At 25.9% G+C, this 19,041-nt stretch overlaps 1 protein-coding gene across 1 annotated transcript; it reads right to left on the minus strand.

Moving 5' to 3' along the window:
* Positions 1-1,164: 1,164 nt before the first annotated feature.
* Positions 1,165-18,491, minus strand: LOC145848730 (uncharacterized; the record flags this gene model as incomplete). The annotated part of the gene is made up of 10 exons (XM_082954008.1): positions 18,356-18,491; positions 18,026-18,198; positions 7,649-7,826; positions 7,198-7,315; positions 6,803-6,908; positions 5,506-5,624; positions 5,124-5,331; positions 4,776-4,942; positions 1,590-1,779; positions 1,165-1,358 (listed from the first exon to the last, which is right to left on the minus strand). Coding segments are annotated over exons 1-10 (1,589 nt in total), but the record flags the coding sequence as incomplete, so codon positions are not given.
* Between the last annotated feature and the right edge of the window lie 550 nt (positions 18,492-19,041).

Genomic DNA, 19,041 nt, shown 5'->3' on the forward strand with positions numbered 1-19,041 from the left:
CAAAAAGTTTATTTTGCACTGTATAGTCACCTATCGCGAATCTACGCACTTGTTTAGTTACGCATTTAATAATTCTCAAAAATTACCAAAAAATTATAATCTGAGAATCATTAATATTGTAAATCTTTTGTATATCATAAATAAGCAACATGCACTTATTTTAAATTTAATTTTTTTAAATATAGAAGAGGCTAAATTTCTAATATAATTGAGACATATGCATTTCTAGTTTGTTCCTTCCATAAGGAACCTATTGTGTTTTATGGCTTTGCTCTTTACACTTTAGGTATCTAAGAAACCCTCTATACCTTTAAATAAAACAAGGTATAATGTTAAATTCTTCACAATATGTTTAGCTTAAAAATTCGTTTAAATTAATAAGTCTCTTATTTTTAGCCATTTTTTTCCTTGCCCACCTAAGATTAGACTTTTCTTGCATAATATTTCTCCAATACCATTCAACACAAGTTTAGTTTTAAATTGGAAGGAACAAAGTAAAAAATTTTTTGTAAAGGCATAAGTAATTTTTATAAATCCTTTTAACATATACTTACAACTGAAGTGAAAATTATTTTTGTAAACAAAAAAGTGGAAAAGTCACCTATCTAATAAAATTGTATCTAATAAATTTCATTATATGAAAATAGTCAATATAGTAGGTATATTTTCTACTTCTCTTTCGGGTACGTTATTTCGTTTAATACGCACTTTTTTGTTGTGGACACAGTTTGCGTAGAATCGCGAGAGATGACTGTACTAGTATTTTTTAATTATTTAAATATACTTGTTTTTAAGTTATTTCGTAGAAATGTTGTTACATATATTATAAATATTGTATAAAATTAGAAAAAAATATCTAAAAAGTATTTGCATAAAAAAATACTACTCACTTGTAATTTTTTTAGTTTGTCTTTTGCTTTTGTAAGTTTATTTTCAATATCCAATTCATTTTTTATGCAATGTATTTTCTCTTTTAAACCTTCTGTCCGTAGTTCAAAACTATTCAAATTTAGATGGTTAAGTCAATAAAACTGATTTTCCTACGTACTAAAAATAAATTATGCAACTTTTTTTTTCTTCAAGTGTTACGTAGAACATATATTGGTTTAAATAAAATTATGTTTACAGAAAAAAAAGTAAAGAGTATTTTTAATGTTTAAAAACCTCTCTCTTTGTGAAACCAATTGTTGAAACTTGTTGATAATCATTTTACTACTCAACACTATTTTTTGATATATTGCTGTCGTTTTCAGCATTTTTTCTGGTTGCCATAACTGTCCAGAGGCTCGAAGTTCGTCTCGCATATGTTCCACCTCCTCAACTTCTTTATTTTGTGCAATAACTACTTCATTAATTTTCTAAATATATTTTTAATGCTTAGTTATGCAACATTTTAGTTTATTACAACAGTAATTATTAGTCATCTCATTAAAAAAGGTCATAAATTGTCTAATATGATAGGTACATATATTTTTTGTATAAAATAAAATTCTAAACAATTAAGTTCGATTTAAAACAATTAGGTCTTTTTTTATTTTTTCCATTAAACTTTCATGGTATACAACACAAAATAAAACAAATAAACTGACCAGCGCTTTTTGCAACAAACTTAAAGCTTTCACTGCAGTTTGTCCTGTTTTACTTTTATCCAATTCATTTAAGAGTTGCTGACTTTCAGCTAAGTGCTTACTTAGCTTACGTAAAGCTTCTTTATAAAGACTTTGAGATGAAATCATACCCGAGATTGTTTTTGATTTTTCGTTAGATGAGTCGATTACTCTGTAATTTAAACTTATTTTTACAGTTCAATAAACAGTAAAGCTGATACTTTTAAAAAATAAGTTTTTCTTATATAAAGCAGTTATGATTACTTAATCTTCTATGTACAATTAAGCAGTTTCACAATTGCAAACTTTTAGCACTCATGTTTTTGTTTTGAGCATTTGAGTTTTTTAACATAATATTATTACTCTGAAGTTGCACATTCGTAACTCATTGCAATTCTTTCACACAAAGTTTAAAGCAGAAATCAAAATTCTTTTATATCATTGTACTGTAATACCAACAAAATTTTTGCAAAAGTTTTAATAAGTATTTTGTAATAATCATTTATTTTAAAATTTCGAGCTTATTATTATTTTTTTACAAGATTTAAAAGTAGTTTTAAATCCTAACAATTTTTTTGCATCCAAATGGCTAAACATAAAAATAAACAATTAGTAAAAATACTTAATTCAAACTTGTATTACTTGAACAGCTAAATCTTTTTTCATATTCAAAAAAATAAAAATTAAACATTTAAAATATGTGATTTACAGTTAGGCGCTATAATTTATTAAAGTTAACCAAATCTTACAAAATGTATATCAGTAAACGATTAAAGCAATTTTACAATAAAATATGAACAAGGTTTTTATCAAATAACCACACCCATTTGGTAGTAAATAAAATAGCACATTTAGTTTCATAAAATCTAAATAATATAATTATTAGTAATAAATGTTGTTTTTATCAACCTCTGAAAATGTTTACAGGTTGCGTTAATTACTATTTAACAAATTTTGAAACATAATCATATAATGTCAGCTAACGCTAAGTTTTAAACTGCATAGTTATTAAAATTAATAACAAATTTAAACTTTACTTACAAAACCTTTCATGTCTGATTAATTTAAACGTACACTTATTTTCTAAAGATGTAGAAATAAGTCAAGAAATAATTAAACAAGCTAGCTTACTGGATAAATTGTTCTTGAATTTTCTTTATTTTTTCCTCAAGTAAAACTCTTTCATTTTCTTGAACCTCTTTAGCTATTTTTTTAAACTGTAATTGTAATTTAGAAATAATCTTTTTATAGTTTTCGCCTTCTTTTATAACATTCTGTTAAATTTTATAGTTCGTTATAACAAATCAAAATAATAGTAAATTAAATAAATTATAATCAAGTTGTAGACTCAATAAAGCAGTACAAATTTTTAATTAAATAACTATTTATGTATATAATTAAACAAGCTGTAAAAATTTAGAATTTCAAATGTGTATTCTCAGAACTAAAAATAATTTGACAAAGCTAAGTAAAATAATAAAACTAATAAACTAAAAATAAATTCAAATCACGTTGTATTTAAGTAAATTTTCTTTAAGCTGTTTATTGTCAGAAACTGGGTTTATTTGCGGAAAAGTAACAATTTCTGCCTGCTTTAACCACAAAACAACCCTTTCAACATCTCCTTGAAACATTTCACGAGATGCCAGTAAGTCTTGATATTCTGTAAGTCTTTTGTTCCACAGATTATCAACATCATTATACTTGCTTAAGATACCTATTAAGTTAGAACGTTACAATAAAACTTTACAACTCTTAAATGTGCAAAAATGTTTTTGTTTAGTAAATTTAGGTGTTTAACATTAGTAGTAAATTTTTTTTAAAAGGTTTATAAGTTTATCAGTAAATGTTTTTATAAAAGACTTCACATATTTACTAAAAAACTTTGTATACTTAAAAAAAACTTTTTTTTTTATTGAAAAAAAAAATTAACTTTATTACCCTTTTTATAAAATCTATGTACTATAGAAGTTTAAAGAAGTTTATTCAATCTGAAAACAAATGTACTTTTAATTGTTTAGGTTAAATTTATACAATGGTGGTTTATTAAAGCTTGAAGAAAGTACTTATTAATTTAAAAATATATAGAAACATACTTTTTTGAATTTCTTTTTTTGATTGATAAACTTCAATTTCTGATTTAGTAACTTTTTGAACTGTAACTTTATGGCGTAACATTTCCTTATGAAGTGCCTAAAAATAAACTACAGCGTTTCCGTATTCTAATGCCTTAATTTATTCGAGTTTAATTAATCTTTGTTTTTTTCTAAAGACTTTTTAAGTAGGCATTTAAAATACAAGTGAGTTGGAATTAAAACTATTTATACGATAATTATTTTTGTTTATTTAGGACAAAAAGAAACACTCAAAATATTTGGTCCTAGGAACTGGTGCACGAAAAAACCTTTCGGTTATCAAATTGCACACCACTTAGATATCTTTTAAAGTGTTGTCCAGGACAAAAACACATGTAAATGTTCTTAATTTTCAACGATTACTAAAGTTCATTTAAAAATTTATGTTGTACAACTTGTTATTAGATTAAAAGTACATGTTCATAGTTAAGATCTAAAAATAATATTTTATTTACTTAAAAATGAAAAGACCTTAATAACAAGACGATTTTTAAAGTTGTGTTATTGTTTCAATTGTGTAATTATTTTTAAGCATATAAAGACTAAAACAAAATAATTAAAACTAACTATGATTAAAAAAAAAAGTTACAAGTTGTTTTCACATATGTGCAAACTGAAACTAAGTGCTAAAATATAAATGACTTAAACAATTAACTATTAACATTTCTTTAATGCGAAGTCTATTTTGTTCAATTATCCTTGTTACATTGCCAATGTTAATTAATAAAAAATGTCAACTAACTATAAAATGTTACTTTTTTCTTAATTTATACTTACTCACTTTGTGATCTTGCAAAAGTTTTGCAACATCGTAAGGATGGTATGGCTTTTTTATTGTTTTGCTTAAGTTTGTATTTACGCAGTCTAACCAACACATAGTCTGTATTATAAAAAGTATTTTTTTTTACAACAAGTTTTAGTATATTAAGTAATTCTTACTTTTGAATAGTGTTATTTAGTTTTAAAACATTACTTGTTGTGACATATCCAATAAATTTTTTCGTGTTGCAATCGTAAGACCTATTTTTTTGACTTTTCATTGCACTTTTTAAAACAATTTTGGAATAAAACTCGTATTTTCTCGACCTCATTCTTAATATTTTCACGCTCTATTGAACTAATTTGAAAAGTGAGGCTTTGATTTAGTGAAGTTACGACAGAAAAATATTCTTTTTGTTCCTGCAGCTTTTTACATAGTGTCTAAAAAAACAAAGTAAATAAAAAGCAAAATCAAACCTAGTTATTGTTTTTATTTGATTAGTTTAAAACAACTGAACAAATAAAATAAAACTGCTTCAATGAGTACCATTAAGTTATTTTTAGTGATATGTATTTCTTTTTCAGAACATGTTTAAGTTGTTTATGTTTAGACTTGTTTTACCTGGTACTTATTTTTTATATTGTTTAAATCTTCAACGCTTTGCGTCATGTGATTTTTTTTTTCAACAGTTTTGTCAAAGTCTTCAAGGTATAATATGAAATTATTTAACTGCTTCTTAAAATCTTCAACTTCCATAACAGTTTCTTTTAAGAATTTTAACATCGCCTTAACTTTTTGTTCTGCTTCAACCCACTTCTGGCTCATATTTCTATTGTATATTAAAATGTAAAACTATTTAGCATTTTGTTGTCTAATTTTTACCTAAAATTTGTTTTAACACGGTAGTTTTTTGTTTTTACATTAAATTTAATTTTTATCTGCACCTCATTACTTTTTTTTTTCCTTTTAATTTTATATAAAAAAATTATTAATTGAAATTAACCTAACGTGATTTTCGATAGTTTGAGACTCTTTTGCAATCATACATGGAGTCATTTCTTCTACATGTTCACATAGCTTTTCAATTTTATGTTTGTCGGCATTCATTTTGCATTTCAAAGTCTAAAAATGTTCTTAATTATAGAATTAGATTAAACTACCTAAAATAACTACAACCATTTTTAAAGTCTTTTGTAAATTTATTTGTGAATTAATAACATTTAGTTCTAATGTTACAAGTGATTATGCTACCTTTCAACGAAATTGCATCTTTCATATGCTATTTCATTGTTTGATTGTTGAATGTTAAATGCTGTAATATGAATTTTTTAATGTCGAGTGTCACAAAATGAGCTAATCAGAATGACACGCGTGCAAACATTTATGCACTTTAAATAGAGTTTAAATGTAATAAAATAAAGAGAAGGAGAAAATACAGAGCAAGAGTAGAGCCAATAAAAAACGTTTGATGCAATATTTCTTGTGCAATGTACAGCTATATATATTTTCATCAAAAAGGGAGCTCAGATTCGAGCCAGACCTTCCATTAAGCAGTTCTAGCATAATAATGTAGTTTCATAAGTTGAATTTAGTATTGATTTCATTGTTTTTTGTGAAGTTTTTGTAAAACAGTATTTATATCTTATAATAGTATTATTATGTATTTTAAATTCAAGTGGTTAGCTATAATTCTAACATTGTTAAAACATTAAAAAAACTATATATTTAAAATAATTGCTACATTTTACTTGAAATTTTTTTGATATACTTTTTTAGATGATTATTCATACATAGTGCATGAGCTCTGTAACACAGGTTTGTATTTAGAGAATCGTTTGTTACAAAATATTTATTACTGTTAGTCAGACAATCATGTTTCTTTCAGAAACTTAATTAAAACTGTTGTTAACAATTAAAACACTAAGGCACAATTAAATCTTTTTTAATCAGTCAAGGAGCATAGTTTTACAAAGTCTTAAGATAAAAGAGGTGAGTTCGCATTTAAACTTTTTTATAAAAAATTAAATATATGGTTAATTCGATAATTAAATAAAATTAGTTCATTCAGTATTTAATATTTTTCAAACTTATTTTTTTAAAGTTCTAAAATGGGTAACTAAAGAAAAGTGCGTAGATTCGCGAGAGGTGACTGTATAATCACTCATTTGTTATGCCTAGTTTATTTAAAGTGGTCTAAGTAGCTCCTAGTATTTTTAACTTAAAGATAAATAGTTAGTATTTAATTATGATCAGTAGTATTAATCATTGAAGTAATTCAATAATCCCTGTGTGGTTATAACCTGTGCAGTTTTTAGTCTCTTTTCCGTTGGATCTGCCAAGTTGCTTAAGAGGTTCTCTGCTTCAGTTAAATAATGAGAAGTTAAGGTATCAACTTCTGATAGAAACCTGCATTATACGTGAAATTTAAGTCAACAACTTATTTTGTTATTTTAGTAGAAAAATATTATAAAACTATTATTTCTTTTAAAAAAATGTTTTTTAAGTTTAGTACAAACTAGAACCACTTAGTTTTTTTGGTTATACAGTACAGTATTTTATTATTATAGCTAATAATCCAAAAACGGTTTTAACCCTTTATTATCTTGTTTTAAAATATATCGTGTGATATGCATTTTACTAGTATAATCTCGTTTTATACTTTTTAGTGGTTGAATTGAATATAACTTAAACGAACACATTAAACTTTTTGGTTTTACTTAAATTTTCCTTTTGGTTGAGCTCGACATTTCTCGTTCGTAAAGTTATTTGGTTGAAAGACGTAATTATGTCCACAAAATCATCGCTGAAGTTACCTAATGATAAAATTGATTACTATTTGTTTTATATAATGACCAGCGGCGAACGCGTGGGATGGAGTACTGGACAGATGCTCCATTTTAAGGAAATATAATATTACATAACTGTTAAACTTACTAATTTTTTGATAAAAAATATGTTTACAAAAGATTTGTAGTAACTGTAGTACTTCTATCTTACTAAATTATATCCTAAAAAAAGTTTGTTATATTTTATACTTGTAAATTTTCCTCAGCCACCATAAAAAAACACGCATCACCACTGATGACGACTGACAAAATATTTTTTTTTAATAAAGGTATACATTTTAATATATTTTGCTCACAAACCGTCTGGCACAAGATTATTCAATTCCGTTTCTAATAGTTTTACACTATATCTTTTTTCTTCCAACTCCTCACCAAGCGTTTTAATTTTTTCAAGGTTGTCATTTTCAAAACTATACGAACTTTTTTCTGACAAGTTTTCAAGCTTTGATACTCGAATTTCAGCATCAAAAAGCCAACCCTTGAAGTTAAATCTTGTTTATTAGTAAGTTTTAAGTAAGTATAAATTTTTGAGACAAGTTAAGTTTACATACCTTTTCAATTTTATTATTTTTATTTTCAACTCATTTCATAACTTGAGTATTTATAGATAAAATTAAATTTTAATTTTTTATTTTTTACAGAACCCAGTTGAAGTGTGTTGATTCACTCAACAGAAATATATGTTGGTACAATAAAGGAAGATTACTGTACAATTTGTTTTTATTTATATTCCAGTGAAGTTACTTCACTAGGATCTTTTGTTAGCAAACGGTTAAACCTATATTTTGAACAGTTAAATAAAATTTAGATATACTTACAAATAAATCAACTTAAGTTATTTTAATTTAGTTGTTTAGTAAGTAAAAAACTGTAAAAATGCTGTTATAACTAAATTCATTTATCAAAGTTGTCTACAGAAATAAAAACAGAAGTTTCGGACAAACTATTGAGTCAAAGTTTATGTTAATCAGTTGTTGGTATTTAGTTTCATATTAGGTTGTGCTACTATTCAAAACAATAAGCCGTTTAAAATTCATAGAACTTACTCATAACAGTAATATTTACGTAATATATAAACCAAAACGGATAAACAAAAAATGTGTATCAATTAAGTCTTGTTAAGTTGTAAAAAATCATAAACTAAAAAAACTATATATAAAAACAGGTATTTTTTTTTAAATAACCGACTAAAAGCTTAATTATTTACGAGATGAAAAAATAATTAGCGTTTTTATAAAGCAAGAAACACAGTTAAATTAAAAAAAAATTCGTTAGAGAATGACAATGTTAGACTAAATATTAAAACCATGGTCAAAGTGTGTGCTTACTAGAATGTCTTTATCGATATAACGTAGAAAACACTCTAGTAAAAATTTTTGTATTATTCAGTGCAAGATATTTCAAATCATTAATTGAAACTGCGACTATTCAAAAACGACAACTCTAATTCAAGCGATTAAAGTTCAAGAAGTCAACTAGTAAATTTCAAATTCCGAAAGTAAAAATTACGACAATTTGTCAGTTATACATTTTATCGGTGTTTTTTGTTTTGTGAAATTTTTATTCATTTTAATTGGTCGGATGAAACACTCAAAAGTTAAACAAGTTTAACTCTATTTTATAAACAAAATATTTACTTTAATGGTTTGTTTCAACTTAATGACATTTCAGCTTTTTTAAATTGTTTAGTTTCAACATATTTTAAGTATTAATTGTTAGGTTTATAAGTACAGTGCTTCCTCGCTAATCCGGTCCTCGCTAATCCGGTTCCTCGCTTATCCGGCCGGTTTTAGTCGAGAAGTCCACTTATTTACTTTAGCGTTTTTAGCGTTTTATATGATTTTACTTCGAAAAAGTATTCAATTTACATTTTATAAGTATGCAAGCAATATATTGTTACGTCATAACAAAATATCATTTGTATAATCTTAAGTCTTTTTCATACTTTTCCCGCTCAGTTGTAACAAACGTGTTTATTATTTATTTGCAATTTTTCTGTCTTTGCTAAGCAAGTTACACTTCAATATACTACAATCAACATATCTGGTTAAAAAATGGATAAGACAGCAAAGAAACAAAAACGCGTTCAACTAACAATTGAAAACAAGTTAAAAGTTTGCGAAATGGCAAACAATAATGTGCCTAAAGCAGTGTAGTTTTTTTCCATTAATTTTGAACTTATAAAATTTTGTTTCGTTTAGTTTTGTCTGTTTTAATTCTTTTTTCTTTGAATAAAGTAAAATAAATTAAATTGACAGAAATTTTATAGTACGTTTTGCTATATACATTCATAATATAATTAAGGTAGATAATTTGTAAAAAAAGCGATATTTTGTTCTTATCCGGCCAAAGGCAAATCCGGCCGTATTTTCAAAAAAATCTTGCCCAACTTGGCCGGATTAGCGAGGAAGCACTGTAGTAGTAATATTTTAGCTACTTTCAGCAAAGCTTAGATGTTTTCGCCATCATACAATAACCACTAGACTGCATCGCACGATCTTCAACAACATTTCAAGCAGTATCCTGGTTTTGTCTTTATTAGGACTCATCAGTCAATAAACCGTTTTTATTAGCCTAGCTAAACAGTTAGTTTGGTAGTTTACTATCTAATATGTTTACTTATCAAAAAATTGAAGAATTAGCTACAGTAACCTCTCGCGAATTTACGAATATTGTGTCAACAGCAAATATGCGTAACTAAACAAGAGAACGTAACTTAACGAGAGGTAACAATGCCTACTATATTGACTATTTGCACGGCGTCACTTTAGCACAGTGCGTCAATTGTGCACGGTGGGTCACTTTAGCATGGAGGGTCACTTTTGAACGTCGTCATTTTAGCACGGTCGTCACTTTTGCACGGTGTCAGTTTATCACTGAGCGTCATTTTTGCATTACTTCTTTCTCTTCTATGTTTGTTTTAGTCATCTTTAAAAAACTTTTTTTTTTTTGACTGAGCGTTATTTTGCTCAAACCAAACCTTTTTAAACCTTCATTTATATTTTTTGATTATACTTTTTTAACTAGAAATATTTAGAATTCTGTAGTATACAAAAAACGTGTCAATAAATAGACTTTATTTTTTTTTTAAATAAGTTTGCTATTTGTATTCTTGACTTTTTTTACTAAGTTTTGAAAATCTCAGCTTTTTTTTAATTTTTCAACAAATGTTACCATATTAATTAGTTATTATCTGTACTATCTTATCGTATTATTTATTTTAGTTTAAAATGTATATGATTATTAAATAACAAACATAAAAATTTTTTAGGTTTTATAATAAATATCGTAAAAATATTTAATACTATTACATAACAAAGTCCTAGAAAATATAAAAATTAGTTTTCTTAAAAAACTAATAAACAATCAAAAATAATAATTCAAGCTTAAAAGATTTACAAATTTAGAGTATAAACATTTTTTTTTGACGACGCGTGCTAAAGTGTCGCTGTGCTATTCTGACACCCACCCAGAGCAGAGGTTGGCAAACATTTGTTGGTCGCGGGCAAAATTTCATGTATAGAAATTTTGCCGGCTGCGGTTGTAGTTTTTATTCATTAAAAAGAAATGTTTAGTGTTAGTCTCGAATTTCCCGAAAATTATATTTAAGACTTTTTTGTATTATACTTTTCATTTAAAAGCTTGCTATATCTAGTCTAAGTTTTTTTGAATTACAGACCCCGGAAGATCAAGTGTGAGTTTAAATTTTTTTTTTAAGTTTTCTTGGGACTTTCTTCAAACCCTTTTTTACTAAAGTAAGTTTTAAAACTTTTTTGCGGGCTAAACTTGCATGCTGGCGGGATTACAGTTTGCCGACTCCTTACTTGGGTTTCATATTTGAAAATGCTATCGTTGCAATTAGAACCATACAGCAGGGGCGTCTCTAGAATTTTTTCAAAGAGGGTTCACAATTTTTTTTGTTTTTAATTTGCCGCTTAAGTACGCATTTCTTAGGTATGACTGCCAGTTAAGTAAGCATTGTGCGTACTACGCAATATTTAGGCAAAAAACTCTGTTTTTAAAATGATTTTTTCTGTTTAGAAAAAAAAAACATATAAGTAGTAATAGAAAAATCATATATTTATTTATTTATTATACTTTATTAAATTTAGATAAGTTAAACTAAAAGAAGCAGAAAAAAGTTATGAACTTACAGAATGTGTATTAAAATTCAAATATGTTATTTAAAACAAAAATATTACAGACATAACTAACTTACTCTATAAAAATTAACCTTTGTATCAGGAAACAATATTATAAAATAATTAAAACTAGAACAAATTTTTATAAGGAACTCAATTTTGATTTGAATGTTAGTATTAATAGAGTTCTTACAAATTTTTCTTTTAAGTTTTAAACTTTTTACATTTATATATCTACTTATAATAGAAATATTTTTTCAAGCAATTTAATCATTTAAAATTGAATTTTTAATAATTTTTATACTTATTCAATTAAAATATGTTTGAATTTTGTTTAAATGTTTGCCTTATGGTGCAGAAATTATAGTGATGGTTTTGAAATTTTTGAGTTGAAAATTTCAAAAAGTCAAGACTCAACTTTGTGGCAGACAGATATACAAAAATAAAACAACTTAAATAAAAATATTAAAATACTATCAAATAATACAATAGTAAATTGTTAGGTGGTGTAATTTTCTAGAGATTATTTTAAAAACTCTTTAAATTGAACTTTTCAAGGTTTAAACCTAGTTGGTTTACACATAAACAAAAATATAATTTTTTAAGTACAAACACAACATTATTATATAACAACATAACACAAAAGCTTCACACAACATTATTTTATACAACTAAGTAAGTAAAATAAAACTTTAGTGATTATATTTGACATTTTTTAAGTAAAATTTTACTTACTATTTCAAAACAAAACTTAAATAAAAGTTGTTTACACTAAGTAACAATTTATAATGGTAACTAAGAGCATATTAGTAAGAAGTTTCCTAAAAAAAAATGCTACTTTTAAACTTTTACTTATTATGACGTCACATTAAAAATTTTATTTAAAATCTATTTCAGCTGGGAAAAAACGAGCATTTTTTGTTAAGGAAACTTTTTAATCTTTCAGTTTTATAAATTCAACATTCATTATTCAAAGTTTATCAAATAACCAAAACAAAGTCAATAAACAACGTCTTTAGTGATATTCTAAGAATCTTTTTTTTCTTTTTTTTTCATGGGGTTCACAGGAAACAGGAAACCAGTCAAAACATGCCCCTGCCATACAGTATTAAATGTAATACATCATTTAAATGTACAGTAAACTTTTTAGTCAGATGCACAAGGTTTTCAAATGAAAATGACAAGTAAATAAATAAATGATGACTTACGAGTTTTAGAACTAGAAAGTAAAATTATACTTCAAAAGTGTTGAATTTTAATTATTTAATTTTAACTACACTTAGTTGCTTGCAGGATATTGTTTTGATTAATTTCAAGGAGCCTGTGCAACCCGAGAAAAAAGAAAAAGAAATCAAAGATGAAACACAAAAAAAATATTATTTATAAAGAAGTTTTACATATGTTAGCAGGATTGGCTCGTACTTTTTGAGTAATTTTTACTGAATGTTGAGGTCACAAACATTAAAAATTATTACGGTTTAAATATTTTCTTGTGCTCAAATTATAGTCAGCTCTAACAGATTCTTAATTAAAACTTCATCATTAAGTCACAATAAAATCTTTAAAGAGCCTATTCGTGAAACTGTTACTAAACTATTTTCTTTTTTTTTTTGAAAATGTTAGCATTTGTAAATAGATGATGGTTATAAACTGTTTTTTTAACTAGAAACTGCAAATTAGTTTTGAAATTGTTTATTGTGATTATTAAAGTTTAACTACAGTTAGTTACTTGTAGAAAACTGATTTATGATACTATAGATAAATGGTAATAAGTTTAAAGTATACTTTAGTCTGTTGTAAAATAAGCTAGATAAAAATTGGGACATATTAAAGTGGAATTCCGCACACTTTTACTGTAATAGTCTCATAGTATTATTTGATTTCTCTCTTTTAGCTTTTCGAACTTTGATTTATGTCGTTCACTATAAACTGACCATTTAATTTCAATTAATCCATTAATTTAAACTTATAGAGTAACAATTACAACAATTTTATAAAATAATATTTAAATATTTTTTTATCTTTCTTTATATATTAAAGGCACTTTATTTATTTATTAAAGTCTTTACTACAGTTTATGCTAAAACCATCATTTTGTAAACAATGGCGTTCTAAACTTATAAGTTAGATTAAAACATTTGTAATCTATTATTTTGATAGAACATATTTAAGTGTAAAGAAATTAAATTTAAATTAAAATAAAAACTAAAGGATACTAAAATAATTTATTTAAACTACAAGTGGGAAAAATTTAACCTGTAAACAATTATTCAGTTTTAAATTATGATTACTTATTAAATTACTAATGTTTTACAGAGTGAGCTAAGTATCGTAAAGTTTATACCAGTTTATAAAGATAAAAAGTTTTCTTTTTTAGTCTACTGTTTGAACATATTTTATTAATAAGATTAAAAGGAAAGGCGACTCTATATGTTTAAATATTAGTTTGATAAAGCAATTTTTATTTCAACTCTATGTCGCCTTTTCAACTCTTCAAGTCTGAGAGCGAAGCGAAATCTAAAAATTATCATACTACGTAATCTTCTTTTTACTGATGATGCTGCATTCGTAGCTCATTCTTCCCAAGACCTGCAGACACTAGTTAGTCAATTTTCATAAGCATGCTCAGATTTTGGTTTTAAAATTTGTCTAAAAACTGACTAAAGTCCTAAGCCCAGGTACAGATATTCTACCATCGATCAACATCAATGACAATGTTATTGAAAATGTAAAACGTTTCGTATACCTTGGCTTTTAAGCATCATTTGACACAGAAATCAATAGTCGCACGGTAAAGCCTCAGTTACTTTCGCTCGTTTAATTGTAAGAGTTTAGGATGGTCAAAAATTAGACATTTGCACAAGGCTAACGTTTGTTGTGTTGGTGTATGCGAAATCCACAAGGCTTTTCTATATGGTAGCGAAACATGGACGTTTTCTAGTGGGAAGCAGAAAACGTCCATGTTTCATAAACACCTTCCACCTACGATGCCTCCGTCATATCCTTAGTATTGCTAGGCAAAAAAACATCACCAACGAAGAAGCTTTGAGAAGTACTGATCTCACCACCATGTACTTTACCCTCAGCCAACGCTGGATACGTTGGCTTGGTCATGTTCTAAGAATGGGTGAGGAGCTAATCCAAAAGTCTCTGTTATATAGCGAGCTAGTCGTTTTCAAATGCAAACTTTTAAGACTACGTTTTAAGGACGTATGTAAACGCGACTTAAAAACCTTGAGTATCAGAGCTGATGGAAGTAAGTAACTTACTAATGATCGCGACAAATGACGATCTACTATACACAAAAGACTGAAAGAAAAGGATGAAACAATACTTTTAGAAACCGAATCAGACGAAGAAATGAGAATAAAAATCAATCCTACTTTGTTTATTTTTGTTAATCTTTTTTTTTGTAATGTGTTACATCTTTGTGTTTGTAATTAGTTTTACTGCTGTGTATTCTCCATGACTTTTTTTTTTTCTATGCATATACGCATAGTCAATTTCGGTTGATAGCGTGCCTCTTTTATTGATGAATAGAAAAAAAACGCGCTACCTCTTTTAAAAAAGTCTAGACACGTCGCTTTTAGTAAATAAACTGTTGTAAAGCAAACTTTTATCAATTTACTATTTAATTTTTTTAGTTTGGTTGTATTAAAGCATATTATCGGGCGTCTTTCACTATGATATATATATTATTTATTGAACAAGAAAAAAAAGCGCTCAGAAAATTTCGTCCTAAGACCTGGTGCACGAAAAGCCTTTCGGTTATCGAGTCGCACACCACAAGATTTTTGTTTTTATTGTTTATTAAAAACTGATCAGATCAGTTTATCTACTCAACAATGACTTCAGTATAGCAACGTTTCAACATTTTCTTTAAATTAGTATTTGATTTAGAATATTCTATATTTTATACCTTTAAATAAACTTTTTGCTTTGCTAATGCTAAAACTAGTAAATATTTTATATTAAATTTTTGAAATTTAATAACTCAATTTAACTATTTAAAACTAAATAAAATTAGATAAGCTTAATCCAAAAATTATTATCAACTTCATTAAATTTACCAATGTTTTTTATTTATGGTTTCAAACTTATAGTTAGCTTTTGTTTTAAAATCTTAACCATCAGTTAATATATACAAATTCAATAAAAACACTTAATTTTTTTAATATCTTGGTTCTTATATCCTACTTATAATTTCTTTCGGCAAAAAGTTTTTACTAATAGTTAATAGCTACTAACAATATCAACATGTTTAACAAGTTTTAGACAATTAAATCTTTATAGTACATACTTGTTTTAAATTTATAATTTGTTTTGTTTTATATTTAAGTTTTAGCAATATTTAATGTATACTAACAGTGTCTTCTAGTTAGTTATTAGTTTTTAATCTAATTTATTTAAAAACTTTAATTAAAATCCAGTAAAAAAATACTCTATTATTCAATCAGAAAAAATTGCGTCACCTTATTTATAAAAAACAAGATACGCCCATGGTCTAAATAAAAAGCACCACAAAATCATCAACAATAAGCAACACTGTGAGACCTGGTTTTGTTCCTATACTGACTAATCAGAGGCATTGTAACGCTTTTGATATAGAATAAAAAGTTTTAATTAAAGTTTTTTTTTAATATTCTTGATAGTTTAAAATAATTTAAACAAAATTTAGAGCTTTGGTTACATGAGAATAAGGAAGTAAAAAATACAGAAAGAGGTGTCGCTTAAGCACGTATGTTAAAGTTAGCAAAGTTAAGCTAAGTAATTTAAGCTTAAAAGCTATTAAAATTATGATAAGTCATGAAACAGAAAACATCTCAATATGGAGGTGTAACAGCTAGCACTGTTCTTTTCTTCCTTTTCTCTCAAAGTTAAAAATGCTAGTTGAGGAAAGCGCGAGTTTTTGGCCAGTTATAGTTTTTAGCTTGTAATAATAACATATCGTTCTAAAAAGGTTGTGTTCACCTCGTACTTCTTGCACGAAGGCGACTGTTTTTTATGAACTTGTGAATTGAAGTAGTTTATTTGTATATTTTGTTATTATATGTAATCGCATTTTCTATTCATTTTAATACAGTTTTGTGTTTCTAGACTCGATTTCTTTATATACAATTAGTTAAGCATTCTAACAATCTAACTATTTAATTAAACTAAGCTTAAAAGATAGTCTAAGTTTAGTTCGCAATTCATTAAGTCGACTTAGCTAAATAACTTAGCTAAGTCATATCTAAACATTTAAATAACATCACCGAAATAGTATTATAACGCGCGCGGAGTCAGATAATAACCAGCTTCATGTATAAGTAACCTTATAAGTAAATCGGGATAGCTAAAGAGGATTGATGTTTAAAAAAAAATTGAAAAAAAAATTGAGTTTTAATATTTGTTGTTAAACCCCTAAATGTATAATTTTAATAAAAAAAGTTATCTGTACATGACAACTGTTGTTTGGATAAAATTTATAAAACTAAGTAATTATTAGGGCCAAAGAAGGATTTTACTTAAATTAAATTGCTTATAATTCTTGAAATTTTACCGAGATTGTTTTACAGCTAAATAAAGTACAAAGAAATTTGTGAGGTATAGGGAATCACAGTTCTTGAGCTCAATAGGTTCTGTATAGAAGTTTAGAACATAAGGTATTTAAATGAAAAGCATTGTCCTTATTTTAGAATAGAGTTGATATGTAATTAGACTTTAAGCAATTATTAAAAAATACTGAATAAAAATTTATTAATCATGTTTTAGAAGTTCGCTTTAGTTAAAATATCGTTTCAATCTAAAGTGGAGTCTATTAAAATATCTTGATTCTACATTTTATTTATAATACATAAACACTCCTGGTCAGGCCACCACGTAAAATTGGTACAAGCCGGTTGAGTGAACACGAAACTAGTATAGACTCGTTTTGTGAAACTATAATTTGTTGAGATAAACACATAAAAATAAATTCTTATTATTTGTAGATTTTTTAATAATTAACTTAACATTAAAAAACAAGAAGTTTGTAAATTTTAAATAGCTTTAAATTTTTTTTTTGCAAAATTCGACACATTTTCCTAGAAATTTGAACTCTCATTTTAAAAAATACTAAACTAAAGTGATATGATTCTTAGCTTTGTACACCTAAAGTTGTGAACTGCAAATAATAAAACAATAATAGATATGTATTTTTACAAAGTTTAAAGTGAGCTAGGGTTCTATTTATTTCATAAGAGTAAACACTGTTTCTAAATTCAAGATTTTTAGACTTTATTTTAAATGAAAGTTTAAAATGCTTTTTTTTTGCAGTTTCGTAATACTTTTAAACAAGCTAGTTACTAATGTACACTATTGAAGTTACGTTTACTAAAAACTACTTTACTAAAATTTAAATGGAAAAATGTATTAACTTTGTATAAAACTTATTTGATCAACATAAAAATGTAAACTTTATACTAGATTTATAATGTAAAAATTTACAATAAAGTCGATATCAAAAAATATCTGACTTATTTCATTGATATTTTACTTAAAAACAACGACTAACTTTTAATTCCTTCTGAAGTACACCTACAGTTTTCAAACTACTTTCAAGGATTTTATCAGTTTCAATAAAATCAGAAACTTCTTGCTTGATTGAGGATAACTTGTTTAAAACATTTTCAGTAGTACTCAAATTTTTTAACGAAGAAAAATTCTCACTCATACTTTTTTCATGTTCTATGTTAATAAACTTTGTTAACTCTAAGATCTTACATTTAAAAATACACTACTTCAACTTACTTAATTATATGTCTTTATTTAGAAAAGAGAAAAAAGAGAAAACAATAAAAAAATTAGTTTTTAAATATATTTTTGTCGTGTAATCTAATTATACCGTTTAATTGAGATTCTATAATTTTTAATCTTTGTATTCTTAAAGAACAATCATCAGCTGACGTAATAACTCTTGATGTAATCATAGATAAGCTCATTTTTGTTTCTCGAATCCAAGTTTCAACTTGCTCCAACATACTATTTACTTCGATTCGTTTTTTTACTGAAATTTTGACTTGATTGACTAGCTGCTGAGCCGAACCAAAAACCGTGGTAAATGTTTTCTGTTGTTTTTATTTTAAATAATACCTAACTGTATTTTTAGGAGCTAAACTAGATATAAACTATAAATAAATATATATTATTTATTGAATGATAAAAAATGCGCTTAAAATATTTGGTCCTACGACCTCGTGCACGAAAAAAATTTCCGGTTATCGAGTCGCATACCACGTACATCTTTTAACGTCTTGTCCAGAACAAAATACTTTAAGTAAATAACTAATTATTTACATGCTTTACTAATCAAACCGTGTTGTACTTCCGTGAAGTAACTTAATAAAGCTAGTTTTAAAATTAAGTTTACTATTTTAAAATCACTTAAAAATTTTTTAAATATAGCAAATCAACGACCTTGTAGATAAAAATTCATTTAATTTTTGTAGTAAAAAGTAAAACCAAGTTAAGTTCAGCTTGTAATTTAAACTTGGAAATATTTTCGTTGCATATACGTACTTGTTTATAACA

The sequence above is a fragment of the Thalia democratica genome, unplaced genomic scaffold, assembly GCF_965202585.1.
Source record: "Thalia democratica unplaced genomic scaffold, ktThaDemo2.hap1.1 HAP1_SCAFFOLD_1637, whole genome shotgun sequence".
NCBI lineage: Eukaryota > Metazoa > Chordata > Thaliacea > Salpida > Salpidae > Thalia > Thalia democratica.